The sequence below is a fragment of the Leopardus geoffroyi genome, chromosome X, assembly GCF_018350155.1.
Source record: "Leopardus geoffroyi isolate Oge1 chromosome X, O.geoffroyi_Oge1_pat1.0, whole genome shotgun sequence".
Taxonomy (NCBI): domain Eukaryota; kingdom Metazoa; phylum Chordata; class Mammalia; order Carnivora; family Felidae; genus Leopardus; species Leopardus geoffroyi.
This window is the reverse complement of record NC_059343.1, coordinates 88,511,883-88,536,610: the sequence shown is the minus strand read 5'-3', so window position 1 is coordinate 88,536,610 and position 24,728 is coordinate 88,511,883. Positions and strand designations below refer to the sequence as shown.

The window sequence follows — 24,728 nt, the reverse complement described above, 5'->3', positions numbered from 1 at the left end:
TAGTGGGGAGTAATTGGCTCAAATTGCAGAGCATCTTTTTCATTAGATGCAAGGGAAAATTTTGTAGTGTGGGTTTTTGGTAAGAAAGCTGAAGTCTCGGAGATTGGTAGTAAAGAATAGAGCAGTGAAGTGCAAAGTGCTTCAGGTGAATGGTGACAAAATAAAAAGTGTCAATTCCTGCTTGCTGGAAATGTCACCACACACAAATCATTTAACTTCTGTGGCAGTTTCCTCACCTCTAAGGTGACTTGATGAGCTTAAGATTTGGGTGTTTTTAACTCTATTGGATAGATTAGGCAGGGTCCCCGTTGAGGGAAATTTCCCTGCAAGATGGATTACCAATTAACAAGATGCCATTCAAGGTGATAAATACTGGGGTGTGATTTTTTTACTTTTTCCTTATTTTGCTTCAGCAAAATGTATTGATACATTTTTTCTTTTCTTTTTCTCTTTAAAATATAATGTTTGTTATAGACTAACATCCCTTATGGATATAGATGCAAAAATCCTCAACAAGCTTTCCGGTGGTGACAAACTTCCCACAAGAACATGCCCCTTGAAAAGGACCTTCTCCACCAGTCCACAAAAGAGGAGATGAGGAAGCATAAGAAGAAGTGCCTGGTGCAGAGCCCCAACTCCTACTTCATGGATGTGAAGTGCCCAGGATGCTACAAAATCACCACCATCTTTAGCCATACACGAACAGTAGTTTTGTGTGTTGGCTGCTCCACTGTTCTTTGCCAGCCTACAGGAGGAAAAGCAAGGCTTACAGAAGGATGATCCTTCAAATGGCAGCAGCACTAAAAGCACCCTGAATCTAGATGAGTGGGAAACTATCCTAATAAACATATTTTGGATTAAAAGCAATCCTTGGGGTGCCTGGGTGGCTCAGTTGGTGAAGCATCTGACTCTTGATTTCTCTCTCTTCCTCTGCCTCTTTCCCCTGCTCGTGCTCTCTCTCTCTCTGTCAAAAAAATCCTCAACAAAATACTAGCAAACAGAATCCAACAGCACATTAAAAAGATAAAACACCATGACCAAGCGAGATTTATCCTAATAATGCAAGGGTGGTTCAACATAAGGAAATCAATCAATGTAAAATACTACATTAATAGAAGGAAGAAAAATAAATCCATGATAATCTCAATTGCATCAAAAGATATGATTAAGAAAGTGAAAAGATAACCTACAGAAAGGAAGAAAGTATTTGTATATCATGTGTCTTATAAGGTGCTAGTATCTAGAACATCTAAAGAACTCTTACAACTCAACACAAAAGACAAACAACCTAGTTAAAAAATGGACAAAGGATTAGAACAGACATTTATCCAAAGAAGATATACAAATAGTCAACAAGCCCATGAGAAGATGCTCGGCATCTTTAGTCATTATGGAAATGCAAATCAAAACCACAATGAGGAAATGAGGTATCACTTCACATTCACTGGGATGGCTATTACAAAAAAAAAGAAAAAAGAAAAGAATGAATGTTGGTGAAGATGTGGAGAAATTGGAAGTCTCATACATTGCTAGTGGGAATGGAAAAGGGCTCAGCCAATGGGCATAACAAGTTGGTGGTTTCTCAAAAAAGTAAACGTAGAATCACCATATGACCCTGCTGTTTCACTCCTAGGTATATGTACAAAAGAATTGGAAAACAGGTAACAAACAAATACATGAACACTCATGTTTATAGGAGTACTATTTACAATAGCCAAAAGGTGGAAAGAACCTAAATGTCCATCAATGGATGAACGGACAGATTGTGGTATATACATACAATGGAATATTATTCAAGACACAAAAAAGAATGAGGTAGTGATACACGGTACAACATGTGCATGACCCTCAAAAACACTCTTCTCAGTGAAAAGAGGCCAGAACCAAAAGGTCACATATTGTATGATTCCAGTTATAGGAAATGTCCAGAATTTATATGAAATATCCAGAATAAATCTGTAGAAGGTAAAGGCATGTTGGTGGTTGTCAGGGGCAGAGACAGAGGGAAGGAGGAATGGAGAGTGTCTGCTTAACATGCACAGGGTTTCCTTTTGGGGTGATAAAAATGGTTTGGAACAAAATAGAGGTGGTTGTTGCACAACATTATGATCATACCAAATGCTACTGAATTGTTCACTTTAAAATGGTTAATTTTACATTATGCAAATTTTACCTCAATAAGAAAAAGTTTTAAAAATAGAAAGCTTGAATTTGACTTGTTGCCTATCCACATATGTCCTGGGAAAAAAAAAGTTTCTGTCTAGTACTTAACTGCTGGCTTATTTTAAAGCAAACATTTAAGGAATGTGGACCTAAACGGGCTTATGGATTACTTGGAGTAGGAAAGTTATTTGGAGACTGGAAGAGGGGTATTAGTTTTGGAGCAACTTTCTCATTGTACCTTTTAATCCATAAGCATATGAGAAATATTTTATGAATATTTAGAATCTTTTTTAAAATTTTATTTATTTATTTATTTTGAGAGAGGGGGTGGGAATGAGAAGGGGAGGGGCAGACAGACAGGGAGAGAGAAAGAATCCCAAGCAGGTTCCTCACTGACTGTACAGAGCCCAGTGCAGAGCTTGATCTCACGAACTGTGAGGCCATGCATGACCCGAGCTGAAAGCAAGAGTTGGACGCTTAACTGACTGAGCCACCCAGGCGCCCCAAATATTTAGTATCTTAATAAATTGCTCTGAAATTCATGAAGTTAACTTTGTAGGACTGGGCCATAGAATGGTCTTTTCTTAAGCTTTTTTTTTTTTTTTTTAAGATTTGTGTGTTCTTTTTACAAAGTTATGTTTTAAAATGAGTGCTTCTTGAGAAGTGATTTATATTTATCTTAATGATGGTTTAAGTACTAAAAAATAGATACACGCACAAGAATGTACTCTTTGTAATGGTTCCAAACTGGAAACTACCCTAATGCCTTTCAGCAGTAGAATGGATAAATTAACACAATGCAATAATATACTGCAATGAGACTAAATGCACTGCTACTATACACAATAATACAGATGTATTTCACAAGCAGTGTGAAGTAATACAAGCCAGACATGAAAGAGTACATATTGGATGATTCCATTACAGTTCAAAAATAAGGAAAACTACTCCATGGTGTTAGATGTTAGGGTAATGGTTACCTTTGCAGGGGCTAGATACTGAAATAAGTAACAAGGGGACTTCTGGGGTGTTCCCTCTCTTTTTTAAAAAATATACTTCAGTTTTTAGAGCAGCTTTTGGTTCACAGTGGTATTGATCAGGAGGTATAGAGATTTCCTATATACCCTCTGCTCCTACACATGCATAGCCTCTGCGTTATCAACATTCCCCACCATACTAGTAAACATTTGTTACAGTCAATGAACCTACACTGACACATCATAGTTATCCAGAGTCCTTTACATTAGAGTTCACTCTCCACGTTGTATATTCTATGAGTTTCACATGCATCCATCATGTTAGTATCATACAGAGGAGTTTCACTGTCTTAAAAATCCTCTGTGCTTCCCCTATTCATCCCTCCCTTCCCACTAGTCCACTGATTGCTATACAATCTCCATTGCTTTGTCTTTTCCAGAATGCCAGATAGTTGGAATCATACACTATATAGCCTTTAGTTGTTCTCTTTTTTTTTTATCTGGATGCTGTTTACATGGATGTGTTCATATTGTGGAAATTCATCAAGCTGTACACCTGATTTGTACTTTTCTGTAAGTATGTTAGAGTTCTATTAAAATATATAAAAGCAAAAAAAGCAACAAAACAAAACAAAATATCGAAAAGCAAACAAACCAGCATACAACACAATCCCTCAAAATCACAAACCCTTTCAGCTAACTGTCCTGTATCTCTTTTCCTCCTGCTTATCACGGCCAACTTCTTGAGTTTTCTATATGCACTTCCTCTATTTCCTCGCTTTCCACTCATTCGTCAACCCACTCCAATCTGGCTCTCTGTCCCCACAACTCTCCTAAAATAGCTCTCACAAAGATCACCAATGGCTTCCCATGTTGTTAAATCTGATGGAAAATTCTCTATCCTTGACTTGCTTCACACCCCAAAAGTATTTAATACTGCCGACCATTCTCATGCTGAAACATTCTCTTGTGGATTTTGTGACATGATACTCACAGTATTCTTCCTGCTCCTCTGACTACTCCATCTCTGTCTCCCCATCCTCCTCTATCCAGGCATTAAATGTTGAAGGTTTCCTGAAGGCTCAGCTCTACGTTTTCACTTCTCTTTCTACACTTCTCTCCTTAAGTGACCTCATTCATTCCTATGGCTTTCAACCCAATTTATGTCCTTTAAATTTTTTTTTAGGATTTAATTATTTTTGAGAGACAGAGAGAGAGCGCGAGTGGAGGAGGGGCAGAGAGAGAGGGAGACACAGAATCCGAAGCAGGTTCCAGGCTCTGAGCTGCCAGCACACAGCCCAACGTGGGGCCCAAACCCACAAACCATGTAATCATGACCTGAGCTGAAGTCAGACGCTTAACTGACTGAGCCACCCAGGTGCCCCTATATCCTTTTTAAAAAAATGTTTATTTATTTATTTTGAGACAGAGAGAGAGAATACGAGTGGGATGGGGGGGGAGAGAGAGAGAGAGAGAGAGAGAGAGAGAGAGAGAATCCCGAGCAGGCTCCATGCTGTCAGTGCAGAGCCTGACACAGGACTATCCCACAAACCATGAGATCATGACCTGAGCTGAAATCAAGAATTGGACACTCAACCAACTGAGCCACCCAGGTGCCCCATCAATCCAATTTATATCCTACCTCCCAAGTTACAGCAATATCCCAGACTTCTCTGAGCTCATATTCATGTTCATTTACCTAATTTACATCTCCATCTGAATGTTACATCAACATCTCAAACTTAACTTCTCTAAGACTAAAATCTTGATTTCTCCCTGCCCCAACCTTTTTCCTCATCCATCTCAGTAAACTGCACCAGCATTCATCCATTTGCTCAATCCAGGGATATTTTTTGTCTTCCCCAGTTGCTCATGCCCCAAATCTGGGAGTCCTACACCTGTCTTCCTAATTGTCATTTCTAGCCATGAAAAAATGGGGGAAATGTGGGTGAAGATGAAAGAATTCACATTAATCTCTTCTGGAGCTTTCTTTGAGGTCTGGTCAGGTAAATTACTGTAAGTAGGGGTCATGAGGCACCACACAGATCCCTGCCTCCACCCTCGGCTGCTGGAAGTGTTGGTTGCTGATGGCTCACAGTTATGCCACTCTCTTTGCATTGCTCTTAGCCAAAGGTGGCTTTGTCTAAGATTATGTCCTCTCAGCCATAGCCTTATGGTGTGGTAAACAGCACATATCCAATGAGAATACAAAGGTTCACAACCTTTCCTTCAATTTTGGATAATTCTGAAAGGTCATCTTGGCTCCAGAGCTCTCTGTGGGAACAGCTGGAGCTTTTCAGTCCAACTTCTCCTTCCCCCCAGTCCTGCTTTCCTCACTCCCACACAGGCATTGGTCCCAAGTGTACTCCTCATAACCTTCCTGTATGCAAATCTCTGCATCAGAGTCTATTTCCAGGAAACCTGACCTAAGATAACAAACTAAAAATGTACATACCTAGAAGAGTGAAGAAAAAAGAAGCAACACTCCAATTTAATACAAAGAGACAAGTATTAACCTTAAGGCATGGTTGAGGAGGGGTGGAGCAACTCTACCTACAAGGGAGCCAAGATGGCTATAGAACAGGGAATAAATTGGAAAGTCTGTGTTTTTCAAGGCACAGCTAACAAAGATTTCACCTTTGCTCAGCAGCAGATTTCAGCTGGATCCCTTCTTATGCATCTAGTCTAGGTTACCATTCACTTCTGTTTCCTTATAAAAATAGACTCCTGGTCCACCAAGCCCAGAAAATGACACTTTTCTGACAGCCACAGTATGAAAGGACTGGGATGGAGGCCACTTCATTCTCTGTGCACATCTATCACCAATACACACATAGACACACACATAGACACACATGCACACACAAACACGGACACAGACAGGCACACACACACACACACACACGCACACATGCACGCGTGCGCGCGCACACACACACACACACACACACACACAGTATTGATTGCCACAGACCAGGGTCTAAAAGAAATAATACATCTACCTCAGGATATTTATACTTTTGAAAAAAATCACCAAAGGGGAAGCCAATACTCTAACTTGAGAATTAAAGATTTACACTTGTTTTCTACAAACAGTTTTATAGTTTTAGCTCTTATATTTAAGTGTCAGATCCATTGAGTTAATTTTTGTATATGGTGTGAGGTAGGAGTTCAACTTCATTCTTCTGCATATGAATCCACTTGTTCTAGCACCATTTGTTAAAAAGACTATTCTTGGGCCATTGAAATGTACTGGCACCCTTGTCAAAGATCAATTTATCATAAATGGTAGGGCTGACATTTAATTCTTCCATTGAAAATCATTTGTTATGTTTATTTTTTTATTTTTTTAATTTTAAACTGTATTCATTTTTGACAGACAGAACGTGAGTGGGGGAAGGGCAGAGAGCGAGGGAGACACTGAATCTGAAGCAGGCTCCAAGCTCTGAGCTGTTAGCACAGAGCCTGATGTGGGGCTCAAACTCACTGACTGTGAGATCATGACCTGAACTAAAGTCAGATGCTTAACTGACTGAGCCATCCAGGTGCCCCTCATTTATTATGTTTCTTATGGCAAAAGTAATATATATTCAGGGCACCTGGCTGGTTCAGTCAGTGGAGCATGTGACTCTTGATCTCGGGGGTCATGAGTCCAAGCCCCACGTTGGGCATAGAGCTTACTAAAAAAAGGTAATATACGTTCATTGAAGAAAAATATATGTGAGCAAAAATGAAGATCACATATCACTCCACCTTCCAATCTCAATGTCACACAATCCACTACTGTTAACATTTTAAAAATATCCTTCCAGGCTGTTTTCTTAAGTGTAGTATTTTACGGAAATGATATTATACTTTAATGCTGATTTGTATCTTGCTTTTAAAAAAGCTCCACAGTGCCATAGATATATTTCCATGTCAATAAATATAAATCTATACCACATCATTGGTTTTATTGACTTCATAAGAGTCAGTAATATGGATGTGCCTTAATTTTTTTAACCCTTTCTCTTATCATTTGACATCAGATAGTTTCCAATGTTTTCCCAATGTAACACAGCTGTCATGAACATCCTGATGCATACATCTTTACATACCTGTCCAGTTATTTCAGAGATAGTAAACTGCCAACCCACTGGCTGATTTGTGCTCACAGTTGTGTTTTGTGTGGACAGCACATCTTTTTATTTTTATTTTATTTTATTTTATTTTGAGAGAGAGGGAGAGTGTGTGTAAGGGCAGAGGGAGAGAGAGAGAATCCTAAGCAGGCTCTACGCTGTCAGCGCAAAGCCCAATGCAGGGCTCTATCTCACAAACTGTGAGATCATGACCTGAGCTGAAACCAAGAGTTGGATGCTTAACTGACTGAACCACCAGGCACCCCTGCACATCTTCCTAAATAAAAAAGTTATGTCAAATTTGGATGATCTGTTAGGAGACATTCCTAGAAACAGGATTGCTGGGTTCTGATTTAGCAAGGTTCTGGTATTTGCTTGTCCCCAAATGATCATTTGACTCTCTCCCTGGTCTGGTGCCATACTGGGTAGGTGGAAGAGAGAGAGGATGGTGAGAGACAAGCCTGAGAACAATTCTCTCAGTTTACTGATGTCCTGACCCAAAAAGGTCTTTTTTGGATGTAACATATCAAACTGGGAGGATATGGGACTAAGTACCAAAAGCTCTAACTCTGCTATGTATATTATATAGCACTGTGACTGGGGGTGGGCTATTTAACCTAAGTCTCATTTCCTCACAAGGTTGTTAGGAGTATCAAATGAGAAATTGTGTGAAACACGTTTTGAGAAGCACGGAGTCCTCTACAATTATAAGGAAGTCCTTGTTTTTATAAATTGCCAAAAGCATGTTTACACGGGGTCAAAAAGACCTAAGCTTAGAGTATAAAGCATTGTCCACTGTCAGAACCCCGCTTTTAGAGGAGCTACTTTCCAAGGATAGACATGATTCTAGGTTGCCAGGATCTGATCTGGTGCACTTCAGTTCTACAGTCATTTACGGATGGTTTCACATGCCAGACACTCTGGATACAAAGATGATTATGATTAGTCCCTGTCTTCACAGAGCTTAACAGTCCACTAGGAAGAGACAAATATATATTGAGATCATCAGAAAACAGAGGGATAAAAGGTGTAATAGAGAAGAGAGCCAAGACTGCAATGCATAGGAGAAACACTCGGGGGCCTTTTGAGGCAGGGTTCCACAAATAGCATTGAGGAGGAGAAAGGACCAGGTGTTTGTGTGTGTGTGTGTGTGTGTGTGTGTGTGCGTGCACACACACACACACACACACAGGTGCGTGGTAGTCTATGCCAGTCGAGCCAATCTGGGGCTAGACTTTATCTTAGACTCTGTGCTCATTTCTATGCATTTACATTTTCTTTTTTTAGTTTTGTGTTTCCCTTCATTTCCTAGTCAAGCTCTTTTTGAAAAATGCTAATCTGGTCTTAGCTGTACTAACAGGAAAAGAGATTTGTCTACATCCATGCCAAGAGACTTGGAGAACCCAGAGTGTTCTGGAAGCCACTCTTGCTGGTAAAATAAAGAACCCATTTGCAAACTAAGGAAGAGAGCTTGGAGGCACACCTTCCTCCCTCCATGCCTGCTTCATCTTGTGTTCTTGCCCGATCATTTCCAGACCCATCACCCTCCTTCCACCATTTGTCTGCTGCTACTGCGACTGCAGCAGCCACACATTTTAGAAAAAAACAGCCAGATTATCTTCTCACCCTTCTCTCAAGCCCACCTCCTTCCCCTTGTTTGGGTCACCTGAACTTTTCCACTACAAATACAAAACCAAATGCAATGATTATCGAAGCCAGAGGAAATAAAGGATGTTGTTCTATCCTTAATGCTTATTAAATTTGGACTTAATCTTCTTCATCACAATTAAGCCTTTAGACCAGTCAATATACTTAAACGAGGTGAAATGAAAAGACTTACTGTAAGAGATGACAGGAGGCTCTTCGGGAAATTAAAATCTCCAGAGATTTCCAAAGTGGGAGTTACTGAGCCAGGAAGGGGAAAGAAAGAAAAGGGTTTTAAAGCTTAATAAACAGGATGCCAATTAGGTCTTGGGATTAAAAAGCTAGGTGATGTCAGTGTTATCTATGGGAGGAGGGGTTAACTGGAGCCAGGAATTAATAAGCGCTGTGTTATTTCCAGATCCTTCTTTGATTCACTTAAAAAAAAAAACTGGCTAGGTGTGCCTTTCCTGTCTTACCTTACTCTTCTGTGACATGGGAAGAAACCCAAGGTGATGAACAAATGCTTGCTTGCTTTTGTAAAGGCCCAGAAAAGGTCTTTCCCCATTTACCAAGTGCCCGATCCTGCACTGACACTGTTAAGGCTGTAATTTGAGTGAGCTCCTTGCCTAATGGCTACAGACCTTAAAGGTGTCAGAACAGGATTGGACTGAGAAAACAACCTTTCCATCAGTGCCTTATTTTGTCACCTTTTTGGACAGAGGGCCCTTTCCCAGAGACCCTCACTCCCTGCAGACCAGAAGCAGCCCTGAGGCAAGGGAACTTGGGAGGTTTTCCAGGGTCCCAGTTTCCACCGGCCAGAAGTTTGATTTACTGGCACCGTCTGTGAGAAGACAAATGGCCTATGCTGGCTGTGCTGGTCAGATGCAGGGAAGAAAGAAAAGAAGGAGAAAAAAAAATGGAAGAAGGGAGATTAGTAAATCAATAAACACTCAAGTGACATATAACTAATGAACAAATAAAATTCCTCATAGGAAGGTGGTGGGTGTCCTGAGATGGTGATGTTGAAGTGCACGGGGATGGCACTTTCTTTTGTATAGCCCAAGGATAATCTCTTAAATTCTGGGTACAAACAATACAGTATAACTCTTATGGTTGCCATGACAACGCGAATCCTTCTCTTCTGATGTCAGCCTGCCCTCCCCCCTCCTTCAGAATCCACAGTGCCAGTTTTCTTTCTGCGGTAAATGCTGTGCTTGGTTTCAAGGGCTCAATAATGGGCTCATCTAATAACTGCCTGTCTCCAGAGACTGTTCGTGCCAGACCCCTAAGACCAAATTCCTTTTGGGGAAGAGGGAGCCTGACATGTGGGAGACTAGACCACAGCAGACAGATTTTTCCAGTTAAGCCTGTGACCTATTCCTGCCGATGTCTGGGCCAGTCTCTCCACCTTACACCAGCCCGTGCTGTGGAACAACGCAGTACCTGCTTTGAGGGTAACAGAGGACTAGGACCTGCTTTGGGGAACAGGCTGTGGACTATGGCATACAGTTGACCTTTGACCTGCACGGGTGTTAGGGGCACACACCCTGAATATAGCTTTGACTCCTCCAAAACTTAGCTACTATCATCTGTTGCTGACTGGAAACCTTACCAGTAAAAGAAACAGTCAGTTAAGACACATTTTGTATGTTTATGTATTATATGCTGTATTCTTACAATAAAGCTAGGGTAAAGAAAATATTATTAAGAAAATCATAAGGAAGAGAAAATGCATTATAGTACTATACTGTATTTATCGAAAAAGAAAATCTGCACAGTAGTGGGCCCGCACAGTTCAAACCTGTGTTGTTCAAGGGTCAAACTGTAATTTGAAGCCCTCCTGCCAAAAATCCCTTCCCCAGTTGGCCTGCCTGAAACTACCATTATCAAAATCATTTTTATAGACAAGAGCCTTAAGAGTAGCTCCCAAATGAAAATGTTCCTGGTGTCTGGTTAGAATAACTAGCTTATAATACCCTAGTGTAAATCAGAAAGGGAGAACAGAGCTCTTGAGGGAACAGGCGACAGGACCGATCAATTCTGATGCAGGAAGGGGAAGGAATATGTTCATAACACTGGACACTCCTCAGTACCCACTGTCATTCCGCATTCCTCCCATGCCTGTTCCACTATGTCCTAGCTCAGTAAACCCGGGAGCATCCTTGATACCTCCAACCAATTAGGTCCAACAAATCATCAATTTCTGTAAATTTTAACTTTTATTTATTCATTTTTTAGGAAAGGTTTTTTTCATGTTTATTTACTTTTAAGAGGAAGAGAGGGGCAGAGAGAGAGAGAGAGAGAAGAAGACAGAAGATCCTACTTTACTCCTATTAGTCTTTCAAAGATCAGCTCATGTGTCACCTACTCCATGTCTTTTTTGGCCCTTTCCCTCTCCACCAAGTCTAGGTTAGTTACTGCTCTTTTTTAAGTTTATTTATTTTGAGAGAGAGAGAGAGAGAGAGAGAGAGAGAGCATGTGCAAGCAGAGGAGGAGCAGAGACAGAAGAGAGAGAATCCCAAGCAGGTTCCAAGCCATCAGCACAGGGCCCGATGCAGTGCTCGAACCCAACAACTGTGAGATTACGACCTGAGCCGAATGAAGTCAGATGCTTAACTGACTGAGCCACCCAGGCACCCCTGTCCATTTTAACTTTTAACATCCTTCAAAGTCATCCACTTGTCTTCACCTCCATAGTCTCTACCCTAGTTCAGACACCCAGCCTTTCTCATCTGGGTTATTTCACTGCATTGGCCCCCTAATTCATCTCTTCACTCCCATTGTTGCTCTTTTCCCACCCATTCTCTACCCTGCAGCCAGAGTGATCACTCCAAAATGAGAATGTGATTAAAATATTTCAATAGTGTCCTGTGGCTCATTTGGTAGAGTGCAACCTACTTAGCACAGCTTTCAAGACCCTCTGCACAGGACCCATCTCTCATCTCTCCAGCTCTTTGTCACATCTTCCACCTTAACCCAACCCCTCCCCACATCCTACTCTTTAGCCACAGCTAACTGCTCTTTGTGATTTGTCGAGCTCATCATGTTTCTGATCTTTTGCACAAGAGGCTTGCTTTCCTTGGAACCCCCTCCTATTTCTTACCCCCTCACCTAGTTTATTGCTATTAGTCTTTCAAAGGTCAGCTCGTGTGTCACCGACTCCATGTCTTTTGCCCTTTCCCTCCCTCCCACCAAGTCTAGGTTAGTTACTGTTCTTTTTTAAGGTTTATTTATTTATTTTGAGAGAGAAAGAGAGGGAGAAAGAGAATCCCAAGCAGGCTCTGAGCTATCAGCGAGGAGCCCCACAAGGGGCTCGATCTCACGAATCGTGAGATCATGACCTAAGCCAAGATCAAGAGTCAGATGCTTAAGCGACTGAACCACCCAGGCACCCTTAGGTTAATTATTGTTCTACCAGGGACCTATCATACTTATGCATATCCCTCAGGAAATTGTCTTGTAACTAGCTGTTGGCTTTTCTATGTCTCCCAGTAGACTGTGAGTTTCATGATGGCAAAAACTGTCATTATTCATCATTATACCTCTAGTCCTTCACATAATATCTGCCAATCAGCAATACTTAGTATACTCTTATTCATGAATGAACAACACCCAGATGGGATGGAGAAGTTGGGGGAATAGCTGGCATTTTTGATGAGGGAGAGATGGCAAAAGAGGAAACTGAAAATCAAGGGGAAAAGGATAAATAAAAGTCAGGAAAATTCTGAAAGAAGGGCATTTGAGGAGAAACAGGGCCCATCAAATATAATGTTTATTTATTTTTTGAGAGACAGAGAGAGAGAGAGCATGAGTGAGGGAGGGGCAGAGAGAGGGAGACACAGAATCTGAAACAGGCTTCAGGCTCCGAGCTGTCAGCACAGAGCCCAGTTCGGGGCTTGAACCTACAGACTATGAGATCATGACCTGAGCCGAAGTCGGACGCTTAATCGAACGACTGAGCCAGCCATGCGCCCCAAGGGCTTATCAAATAAAACATGTTATGATGCTACCTTAAGACAGTTGAGTTCTTGAGAAAAAAAAAATCAATGCCTCGATATATGTGGGAAATTAGTGTATTTTAAAGATGGCAGGGCACATGGGTGGCTCAGTCCGTTAAGTGTCTGCCTCTTGATTTCTGCTCAGGTCATGATCTTATGGTTTGTGAGTTCGAGCCCCATGTCAGGCTCCATGCTGATGGCACAGAACCTGCTTGGGATTCTCTGTTTCCTTCTCTCTCTGTCCCTTCCTTGCTCTCTCTCAAAAATAAACAAACATTAAAAAAATAAAGGTGGCATGTCAGGGGTGCCTGGCTGGCTCAGTGAGAAGAGCATGCGAGTCTTGATCTCAGGATCTTGAATTCAAGCCCCATGTTCGGTGTACTTAAATAAATAAACTCTAAAAAGGAGAGAGATAGAGAGAGAGAGAGAGAGAGAGAAATATGTAACATCAAATCAACAGGGAAAAATAGATTATAAAAAAATTATATTTGCATAGTGGGCAAACTGAAGTCTCTAACTTACATTTTACCTCAAAATAAATTATAGATGGATCAAAGAATTTAATGTGAAAAATGAAACCTTAAAAGTACTAAAGGAAAATATGAGAGAATTTAAATACATACAATCCTGGAAAGGGAACGGCCTTTCTAATCAGGCCATGAATCCAAAAGTCATTTAAAAAACTGATAAATGTGACTACATAAAAATTTAAAATTTCTGTACAGCAAAAAAGAAAACCATAAAAAGAGCCCAAAGAGAAATGACAAACTGTGACAAGATCTTTGCAACACTTACGGCAGACAAAGGACTAATTTCCTTAATTTCCAACAAACTCAAACAAATCATCAAGAAAAACATTGCCAATCCAAAGTCAAACAACCAAATGATACAAACAGGCAGTTAACAGAAAAAAAGACAAATGGGTAAATTACACATATAAAAAGATGTCCAACCTTGCTCCTCAACAAAAGTATGCAAATTAAAACAGCAAGATGCCCTTTCTTCCCCTACTGTGCTGGCAAATATTCAAAAAGATTGATAATATCCAGTGTTGATGAGGGTATAGGGGAGCCAGCAATTTAACTACTGTAATTTTTTAAAAATTTTTTCATGTTTATTTTTGAGAGACAGAGACAGAGACAGAGCATGAACAGGGGAGGAGCAGACAGAAAGGGAGACACAGAATCTGAAGCAGACTCCAGGCTCCAAGTTGTCAGTACCGAGTCCAACTCAGGGCTTGAACTCACGAACCGTGAGATCATGACCTGAGCTGAAGTCAGACGCTTAACCGACTGAGCCACCCTAGCACCCCTTAACTACTGTAAATTTTAATGTACATGCCCTCTGACCTAGTAATTCCATTTATATAACACAGTAATTAAAACCACAGGCTCTGGAGTCAGACTGCCTGCCTTCAAATTCTGTCTCTACAGGTTCTTAGCTTTGTGACCTTGAGAGTGTCCCTCAACCTCTTTAAAGCTTTCCTCATCTGCAAAATGGGGATAATAATAGTACTGTCTTAGTCTGTTTGGGCTGCTATAACATAACCTCACAGACTGGGTGGTTTATAAACCACAGAAGTTTATTTTCTCACAGTTCTGGAGGCTGGGAACACCAAGATCAAGGTGCCAGCATGGGCGAGTTCTGGTGAGGACCTTCTTCTAGATTGCAAAAAGCCACCTATGTCCTCACATGGTGAAGAGGCAAGGGAGTCTCTTGGACTTCTTTTAAAAGGGTACTAATCCTATTTATGAGGGCTCTGCCCTAATGACCTAATCACCTCCCAAAGGCCCCATCTCCTGATACCGTCACATTAGGCATTAGGGTATCAGGACATATGGGCACTAGGTTTTGAGGGCATATGAATGGGAGACACAAACATTCAGTATATAGCAAGTATTTAGCCCATAGAGTCATAAGGATAAAATGAGAAAAGGCACCTAAAGTACTTAGCACAGTACCTAGTGCGTAGTAAGCACTCAATAAATGTTAGTTGTTATTATTCTTGTGCTCGAAGGTGCATTCATTAGTAGATTCATTACAGTATTTTTATAATAACACTCCCCCAAGAAAAATGAAAACAAAACAAAACAACCCATCCTGGAAACAACCTAAATATCCATCAATTAACTAGGAATTGGTTTCATAGATTATGACATACAGTGTAGTGCTATGCAGGCATTAAAAAGAACAAGATGAGATACACCTATATGGACCAATATGGATAAATATCTAAGCCATAACTGTATAACATGTATTTTTCCAAGTGTGTAAGTAAAAAAAAGGAAATATGCCTCCCTCTCTCCCTCCACACCTCTCTCTCTCTCTCTCTCTCTCTCTCTCAAGGTTATTCAAGATACTGAAAATAGTGTTTACCTTTGAAGAAATGGTTTGGTAGATGGGAAGATAGAAGGAAAAGTTTTGCTTTTCATTACTTCTATATACTGTTTGATTTCCTTTACCATGTACATATACAACTTTAAAAAAATCCAATAAATTCAGATTCTATCACTGTTCACCACGCTGCAACAGCTCCCCACCTCACTCTGAGTAAAAGTCAAAGTCCTTCTAGTGACCTGCAAGGTCCTCATGACCTGACCTCTTGCTTCATTTTTGCCTGTCTGACTTCCAGTCACACTCATTGGCTTCCGTGCTGTTCTGGAGACCTTCCAGCCAGAGGCCCACCTCAGAACCTTTGCCCTCACTGTTTCCTTCTGCCTTTGAAGTTATTCATATGGCTCACTCCCTCACTGTCTTTAAATCTCAGCTCAGGGACGCCTGGGTGGCTCAGTCGGTTAAGTGTCTGAATCTTGGTTTCGGCTCAGGTCATGATCTTGTGGCTCATGGGTTCGAGCCCAATATCGGACTCTGTGCTGGCCACGTGGAGCCTGCCTGGAATTCTCTCTCTCCCCTTCTCTCTCTGCCCCTTCTCTCTCTCTCTTTCTCTCTATCAATCAATCTATCTCTTTCAAAATAAATAAACTTAAAAAAATCTCAGCTCAACTGCCATGTCCTTAGTGAGGTCTCCTCTGCCCCTTCCCCACTTAAAACTGCAACCTCTGACATCTTTACCCCCATATCCTGCTGTAGTTTTTTCCATAGTGTTTATAACAATCTAATATGCTATAGGGGCACCTGGGTGGCTCAGTCAGTTAAGCATCCGACTTCAGCTCAGGTCATGATCCACCATTGGTGAGTTTGAGCCCTGTGTCGGGCTCTGTGCCGACAGCTCAGAGCCTGGAGACTGCTTCGGATTCTGTGTCTCCCTCTCTCTCTCTGCCCCTTCCCTGCTCTCTCAAAACTAAAACAAAACATAAAAAAAATTTAATATGCTATGTATTTTCCTTACTACTTTATGGTCTATCTCCATTATCATGGAAGATTTGTGAAGGCAGGGATTTTTGTCTGTTTTGTTCATATTCATTGCTCTATCCCTAGTGCCTAGGGTCCAGTGTCTCACACATAGTGGGTACTCAAAAAGTATTTGTTGAATGAATGAATACATGAGATTTCCAAGCAAGAAGGAGTCTCCTTTTTCCTTATCTAGCTCCTCTTTAGGATTCTCTCTTAATCCTTCTCCATCTGAAACTTATAACTTCTGCAACCTTGTGCCTGGCAGAAAGATGAAAAAATATTTGTTGAATAATGGATTTATATATTCATTCTGAGATATGAGTGATTGATAACTAGAATAAAGCCCCAGGGGTATTTAAATTTTAGTAGGTATCAAAACCTATAGGCAAAGGGATTAGCCAGTTTCCTGGGGCCCCTGAGATCTCCCCACGGTAAACTAGTACATCTGTTACAAACTTTGGGGACCCACCACCTTCGTTTTCCCCCTTCCACTTATTCAGTGACCCCCATGGGCTTTAAGATTGCTATTCAAGTCTCGCAATTCCCAGGGCCTAAAGAGAGAGTACATAACAGGAAAAAAAACCTCACAGAGCAAATTATGAATATTTTTAAAGAAATATACACATATAAATACCCCCACACACATTTACATACACCGGTCATCAAAAATATATCAGGGCAATTTCTAAGCATCTCCCCACAGAACATCAATATTTGATGTACTTATAAAGTCCCTGAAAAATTCTCAGTCTTGCCAACTCTTGTATCTGTTATGAGCCAATAAAAGGGTAATCCCAGATCCAGGCATTGCTAGGTCACTCAAATTGGTCTCTCTTTCTCCAAAGAGGCAGGAGATAGGATGAACTCTGCTAATAAGATTACACCTGCATATGTGTGGGAGGGGCTGGGGTCACAATCAACCCATCCAGTTTTATTCAGAGGACAGATAACCAGTGTGTGTGTGTGTGTGTGTGTGTGTGTGTGTGTGTGTATGTGTGTGTGTGTTTGCAGGGGGGGGGCATCATTTATCTTGAGTTGTGTGATTAGAGGATCTTCTCTGAATCTTCTTGGAATCTTCTCCCATCCATCTCAGCTCCTACACCAAATGCTTTTTTCCTTCTAGCACTGACTCAAATATCCTCCATGGCAAGGATGGAAATCCCTTGTAGAGACTGATCATTTCTGGGAGGTGGGAATGGTGGCTGCAGAGCTTAGAGTCTGATGGGAAATTGGACCATCTGGGATATCCAGCAAGACCTCATGGCAGTATCCCCCTCCCCCCCTGCCCCTGGCAAATTAGTAGCAACAAGGTCAAAAGCATGAAAGAGCTCAGTGAGGGGAAAAAAATGGGAGAATCAAATCTGTTGGCTTAAAAGAATCAAGTCATTGGTCTAAAATAATTTCTTATTGTTTAGGCCCCAGGTCATTTGACTCTTTTTTTAAAATATTTTATTTTATTTTTTTATTTTAGACAGAGAGAGAGAGAGAACATGAGCGAGGTAGAGGGGCAGAGGGAGAGAGAGAGAGAGAGAGAGAGAGAATCCCAAGCAGGTCCACACTTAGTGTGAAGCCCAATGCAGGGCTCGATCCCACGACCCTGGGATCATGACCTGAGTCAAAATCAAGAATTGGATGCTCAACCAACCAAGCCAGCCAGGCGCCCCATCATTTGACCCTTATAAAGAAGGGCACCTATTTGTAACTCAGTGGTTCTCAAGCTTTAATTTGTTTGTTAAAAGTCAGTTCCCTAGGCCTCATTCCCATAGATTCTTACTCAGTTGCATTGAGGCAGGGCCCATGAAGCTACATTTATGAAAAGCTCATAGGTGATGCCAATGCTATTCGTTCTTCAAAGACCACATTTTGAGAACCACAGCTTTCAATGTTTTAGCCCAGCATTTCTCAAGTTTTAATGTGCATATGAGTCACCTGAAGATTTTTAAATGCAGATTCTGGGGGCGCCTGGGTGGCTCAGTCGATTAAATGTCCAACTTCGGCTCAGGTCATGATCTCACAGTTTGTGAGTTCTAGCCCCACATTGGGCTCCATGCTGGCAGTGTGGAGCCTGCTTGGGATTCTCTATCTTCCTGTCTCTGCCCCTCCCCAGCTCGCTCTCTCTCTTTCTCTCTCTCTCTCTCTCTCTGTCTCAGTAAGCAATAAAAAAAACTTTAAAATAATTTAAACGTAGATTCTGATTCAGCAGTTCTGTAATGAGGTCTGAGATTCTGCACTTCTAGCAGACTTCATAGGAGTGGCAGTGCTGCTGGTCTGTAGACCACACTTTGGCTCATGAGAACTTAACATTTCTCCCCTGTGATGGTTAATTTTATGACTGGGCCGCAGAGTGCCCAGACATTTGGCCAAACATTATTCTGGGTGCATCTGTGGAGGTGTTTCTGGATGAGATAAACATTTGAACTGGTAGTCTGAGTAAAGCAGATTGCTCTCCTTAATGTGGGTGGGCTTCACCCAATCAGTTGAAAGCCTGGATAGAACAAAAAAGCTAAGAGGGAACTCCTACTGCTTGACTCTTGAGCCAGGACATCCATTTTTTCCTGTCTTTGGACTCAAACTGAAACATTGAGTTTTCTTGGGTCTTGATCCTGTTGTGTTTCAAACTGGAACTCACCATCAGCAATCTTGGTTCTTAGGTCTTTAGACTCAGACTTGGAACTACACCATTAGCTCTTCAGGGTATCTAGCTTCCCCACTATACATTTTGGGACTTCCCAGCCTCCATAATTGCATGGGTCGGGGCACCTGGGTGGCTCAGTTGGTTAAGCGTCTGACCTTGGCACAGGTCATGATCTCGTGATTTGTGAGTTTGAGCCCCACCTCGAACTCTGTGCTTACAGCTCAGAGACTGGAGCCTGCTTCAGATTCTGTGTCTCTCTCTCTCTCTCTGCCCTTCCCTTGCTCACACACTCTCTCTCTCTCTCTCTCTCTCAAAAATAAGTTTCATGGAAAGAGATATCAATTTATATTCTATATTCTGTATTCTATAAACTATATTCTGTAGTTTCATAGCAAGAAATATCAATTTATATTAGGATTCTGGAGACCTAAAGATTCATCTTTGGAATTAGAAGCAGGGGCCAAAATCTGCTGTGGATTCATGACTTCCCTGAATCCCATAAACAATAACAACTAATGTCTATTTTACTCTCATGGTTTGCCAGTAACTATGTTAAACATTTATATGAATTTTCTTGTTTAAATTACACAGTAGGTACCATTACTATGTCCATTTTATGAATAAGAAAATGCAGACTCAAAGAATTTTAGTAAGTTAAGTAAGCAAGAGAGACACAACCTTACTCCCTTAACTTCCAAAAGAAATCTTGGTAAGTGTTTCAAGGGCGTTTTGAACCCAGGCAGCCTTATAGCAAGAACAAGCTTCTATGCATAATGTGACACTGTATCCCCTGCTGGTCACTGATACCATTGCCCAATTCCCATGAGGGACTGAAGACAGATTTCAGAGACACATCTGTTTGCTAGCTTCCCAGGAGATACACTGAAAAGGCTTACTATTGTTTCCCTCTTCCTCAATGATCATGGGTTGTTTACATACTAAAATGTGGTGCCAGCTCTCGGCTCTGCATGGCCATTTTTGACTCTTGGCTATATGCTGGGTTTCCTTGGTGTAGGCAGCTTACAGTCAATACTTTCTTTAGGTTCTTAATAGCCCAGAGCTCTGGACTGGCTATTTTCAGTGGGTCAATAGCATTGATGCTTCTTGTCTATATCTCAATATTGCAATTATCAGTAGACATCAGCTTCCAGAAGATAGAAGTTAGCATGTTGGATGATGGAAAAGGGGCTTGTAAATTTCAGTTCCAGGAGATGGTTCCTGTCTGTGTAGGTGGCAACAAGCAGAGTGATGGACCAGATGAAACAAACATTTCCAGGAGTGGCTCAAGTCCAGATCCAATAAGAGCTTTCTTTGAAGTTCCCAGTTCTGAAACAACCTATAATTCTCAGAGGAGAGGAGTGTGGCTGTTTCAAAAGCCAAAACACAAACCCTCTCTAAACAGTTTAAACCTTCTGCCATACAAGTAAAGCCCAAAACTAAAAATTGGCCAAGGAGCTTTGATGATGCCCATCCATCAGCCAATCCAAGGGCAAATTAGATGGACCACAGGATAGGGGAAAAAGTCAAACCAATTGAGTCAACTGGGCCCTTAACTGTCAGAATGAAGAATATTTCTCAGTTCAGCTGATGGCCTTGAGATCACAAAGTACTATGGTTCATTTATGGTAATTGTTGACATTTTTGCTTAGGGATCATCTATATCTGTATCCATATCTATACCCATATCTCTATCTGTCTACATATGTATATATATATATATATATATATATATCGATATCTATATCTATGTCTATGTTTATGTCTATATCCATATTCATATCCATATATCTATATCTATATCCATATCCATATATCCATATCCATATATCAATGTCTATATCTATATATATATCCACATATCTATATCTATATACATATCCATATATCCATATCTATATCCATATCCATATTGATATATACATATACATATCTATATCCATATATGCATATCCATATATCTATATCCATATTCATATATTTATATCTCTATCCATATCGATATCTCTATCATCTCTATCTCTATCTCTATCTCTATCTCTATCTCTATCATCTCTATCTCTATCTCTATATGTTTGTGTCCTTCTTTTCTGTGTCAGCCTCCTCTCCTCTCCTGGGTGAACAAACTGCTGCACAAACTCAAAAGTCTTTGGGGCTGGAAGTCTGAGTGGCTTGGCCTAGCATTCACCCTTCGTGCAAAGTAAGGTTTTAGTGAGGAAAAGGAACTGGGGCCAGGTGGCCTATAAGCTCTGAATAGATTTCTGTGGCTTTAGCTGAAGATGCCTGTGCTGTCAACCCCTCCATTTCTATGTGTTTGCATTTGATTTCTAATTCCAACCTTATCTCTGTAGAGCGGAGGGATTTGTCCACAACTGGCCAGCCTAGATAGGGAAACACTAGGTTGTCAGAGGCCAGGTGTGGGGGTGGTAGCATCCATCTCAGTTTAGGATTCTAGGGAAAGCCTGTGGAGGTAGAGGAGAGGCAGATGGGCAGTGGGAGACAGAACAGGGCAGGCTGCTGAGGCTGCTGTGTCCTTCCTGCTCGACACTGCCCTTCCCCTTAATTCCCATAACAGGAATGGCTGCACCACAGAATTTTAACGTCTCAGCCTTGCATGAAAAAATGCATCCAGTGCACCCTGATTCACAGCCCCCAAGAAAAGAGAGGCCAGCAGGACCACTAGGCCCAGATCTTAAACTCAGTGCAGCATCAGATTCTGGCTGCTGCTCAGGGGGTTGTTTGTTCCAGGGAGCGGAATGGGGGTCTCCTCCTCACAAATATTGATCTATCCACCCTCCCCCCCAGCACTAACCAAATCTACAGATGAAAGGAATGGATCCAAGGGAGAGGTACCTTAAAATTGGAAAGCTGTGTGGGTTCCTTTGAGATGTTCGAGGGCTTGTGAGGTGGCAATTTAAAAATTACTGGAGCCAAATCTGCATGTCACTTCAGCTCACAGACTTTCATTTATTTTGATTCATTTAATTCTATTATGCCCCCCCCCCAAAAATCCCTTGAGTGGCTTCACTTAGTTAAGTCATTTAAGTCCACTGTGGGCCTTAGTGCCAGAGAAAGGATGTTATAGGATCTTTTGCCTGATGCCTCTTCAGCCACCCACCCCGTCCTTCAACATGATTCCAAGGAGTGTGGGTTGGGGGGTAAGGGTCTTCTGGAAGGAAAGGAAATGGGGCCCAAGCTCTCTTCCCAGAGACTTCAGAATGGGGAAATCTGGCCAAGTAGAAAAGTCTAATCAGAGTCTCTGGGCAGGAAAGGACACTGCAGGCCTCAAGGGACAGCTCAACATGATGGAAGGGGAGTCAGCCATTCTGGACAGCTAATTTTCTTCTCTCCACTATGCTTCTGGCTTCTGCATCTCCATATGCTGTTTTTGTTTCCTTTGGGACACCAGGCACAACCTCAGTCTTTCCTTTGATTTCCAAAAGCTATCTGCTCATCTCCAGCGGCATTCAGCAAATCTGGGTAGACTTTAATGATTTGGGGGGAGGGTCCCAGAGAAAGGGTCACAGCATGGAGCCTTCTGCCTGCTCCCCTGCATTCTTCTCCTTCTCCTCCCTTCTCTGTTCCTTTTAGCCTCCTCCCTCCTAGAGAGACTGTATGGTTACATGCAATTTCTTCTCCCTGTATTAGACAGAGCATCCAGCAGGTCTATCCATCAAGGCCTCAACAGATTTAAGAAACTTTCTTCCATGTACTAGTAGCCACTCTCTTTAAAAGGGGGTTGGGGAGTGCCTGGGTGGCTCAGTTAAATGTCCAACTTTGGCTCAGGTCATGATCTCATGGTTCATGAATTCGAGCCCCACATGAGATGGGTGGCTCTGCTATCAGCACAGAGCCAGCTTCGGATCCTCTGTCCCCCTCTCTCTGCCCCTCCCTCACTCGCATACGTGTGCTTTCTCTCTCTCAAAAATAAATAAAGATTTTTAAAAATCCAGGAAACTCTTTAAAAGGGGGGGGGAGGGTTGAGATTATAACTATCTATGTGTTTTTCCTGTGTCATCCATCCTCATTGTTTCCCATAAGACAGATGGAAAAACTGAAGCAATCTCCACCTAGGAATCCAACTGTGTTGTTCAGCACTAAGTGCAAGTCCTTTGTACATCAGCCTGGTTCTCTATTCTTCAGAGCATTGTCTTTTCTTTGTAGCAGCTTTGCCAATGGCACATATTCTACTGGAATATTTTTTGGATGGTAGCTGCTTTTGTGGTCATCCCCCAGGTCCCATGCTTCTCAAGGATCCCAGGAAAAACACCATCTCCTCAAGCACTGGAAGCTCTTGGAATGAGGCCAAAGACACATCCAGGATTCACGAGGGTTGTCTAGCTTGTTTGGGGTGTGCAAAGAGCTCCGTGAGAGAATTTTTTTTTAATTTTTTTAATGTTTATTTATTTTTGAGAGAGAGAGAGAGAGAGAGAGAGAGACAAAGTGTGGGCAGGGAAGGGTCAGAGAGAGAGGGGGACACAGAATCTGTAGCACACTCCAGGCTCTGAGCACAGACCCCGCCGCGGGGCTCGAACTCACAGACCTCAACATCATGGCCTGAGCCCAAGTCGGACGCTTAACAGACTGAGACACCCAGGCATCCTAAGACTTTTTTTTAAAAATCCAGGTGGCCACCTACCACTGTGGTCAAGGCAGGCCACCAAATACTGGGCTTGTTCAGGAGAGACCCATTCCAACCCTTGCACAAAGAATGCCTGCTTCTGAAGTCAGTACACAGGTTGACACAGCAGAGCTAGGGGAGGCCCACAGAGATGGTAAATGCAGATGTGGAGACTCTATCAGAGCCCACTTGAGGCTTTGAAAGAAGTACATTTAGAAAAACACAAATTAATGTGATTTTATGCAACACAAAACAAATGTATTAAATTCATTATCCTCAAGAGTTAGTGTAAGCGGAAAGTATGTATAAATACCTTTTTAAAAGGGTTAGATGCATTCATAAATTTATGCATAGCTGGTTACTAAGGGCAACTAGGATGTTTTCATAGGAAGCCGAAAACAGAAGAGACTTTGGAGATCAGCTAATCTCTCCCCTTCCAGAGCCCTCCCCCAACCTCTGCAGTGAGTAGGCATGAGAAGGGGCCTCCTGGAGCCAAGAGGAGACTAGATGGGAAATGGTGAATTCCTACTGGTCTCCCAGGTAACCCCCGCCCTCACCCCCCAGTCTTTTTCTTCATAGTTAAGTTTTTAGAGAGGGAAAGCGGGAACCAAACAGACTTAAAAGCCTCTAATTAGCCAGAGGAGCCAGATCGATTGTGTGGGGGCGTAGGGGTTGGGCAGAAGGAAATATGCAAAGATGGATAAGAAAAAGAGCTTATAATGCCCTAGGAGAGATCATGGTCTAATAAGGAGCCTAAACACATGAGAAAATATTACAAGTTTATAAAGAGCACACAGGGTATACTGTGAGTGGGGGTAAGAAGGAATGAGTACTATGTGCAGAGAAAGTGGGGAGCAGGGCACACTGGCCTCTAGATGTGAGAGAACGTGAAGGAGGGGGCAGTATTTGGCATAAACAACTAACATGGGAGGGGAGCCTGTGTGGCTCAGTTGGTTGAGCATCCATCCAGCTCGTGACTTCGGCTCAGGTCATGATCTCACATTTTGTGGGTCCAAGCCCCACTTTGGGCTCTGCACTGGCAAGGCAGAGCCTGTTTGAGATTCTCTCTCTCTCTCTCCCTCTCTCTGCCCCTCTCCTGCTCACGTGCTCTGTCTCTCAAACAAAACAAAACAACTAACAGGGGAATGGTTAGCCCTACCACCATCTAGACAGGACTACAGAGTCTGTTTAGAGCTCAAGGTTCTTTCAGAAACAATGTGG

General features: G+C 41.9%; 1 protein-coding gene across 1 annotated transcript; it reads left to right on the top strand.

The window, feature by feature from the left end:
- Positions 1-549: 549 nt before the first annotated feature.
- LOC123594633 (40S ribosomal protein S27-like) lies at positions 550-858 on the top strand. The gene has a single exon (XM_045471485.1). It carries the CDS (start codon positions 550-552, stop codon positions 778-780), a length of 231 nt encoding a protein of 76 aa, XP_045327441.1. The 3' UTR covers positions 781-858.
- The last annotated feature ends 23,870 nt before the right edge of the window (positions 859-24,728 follow it).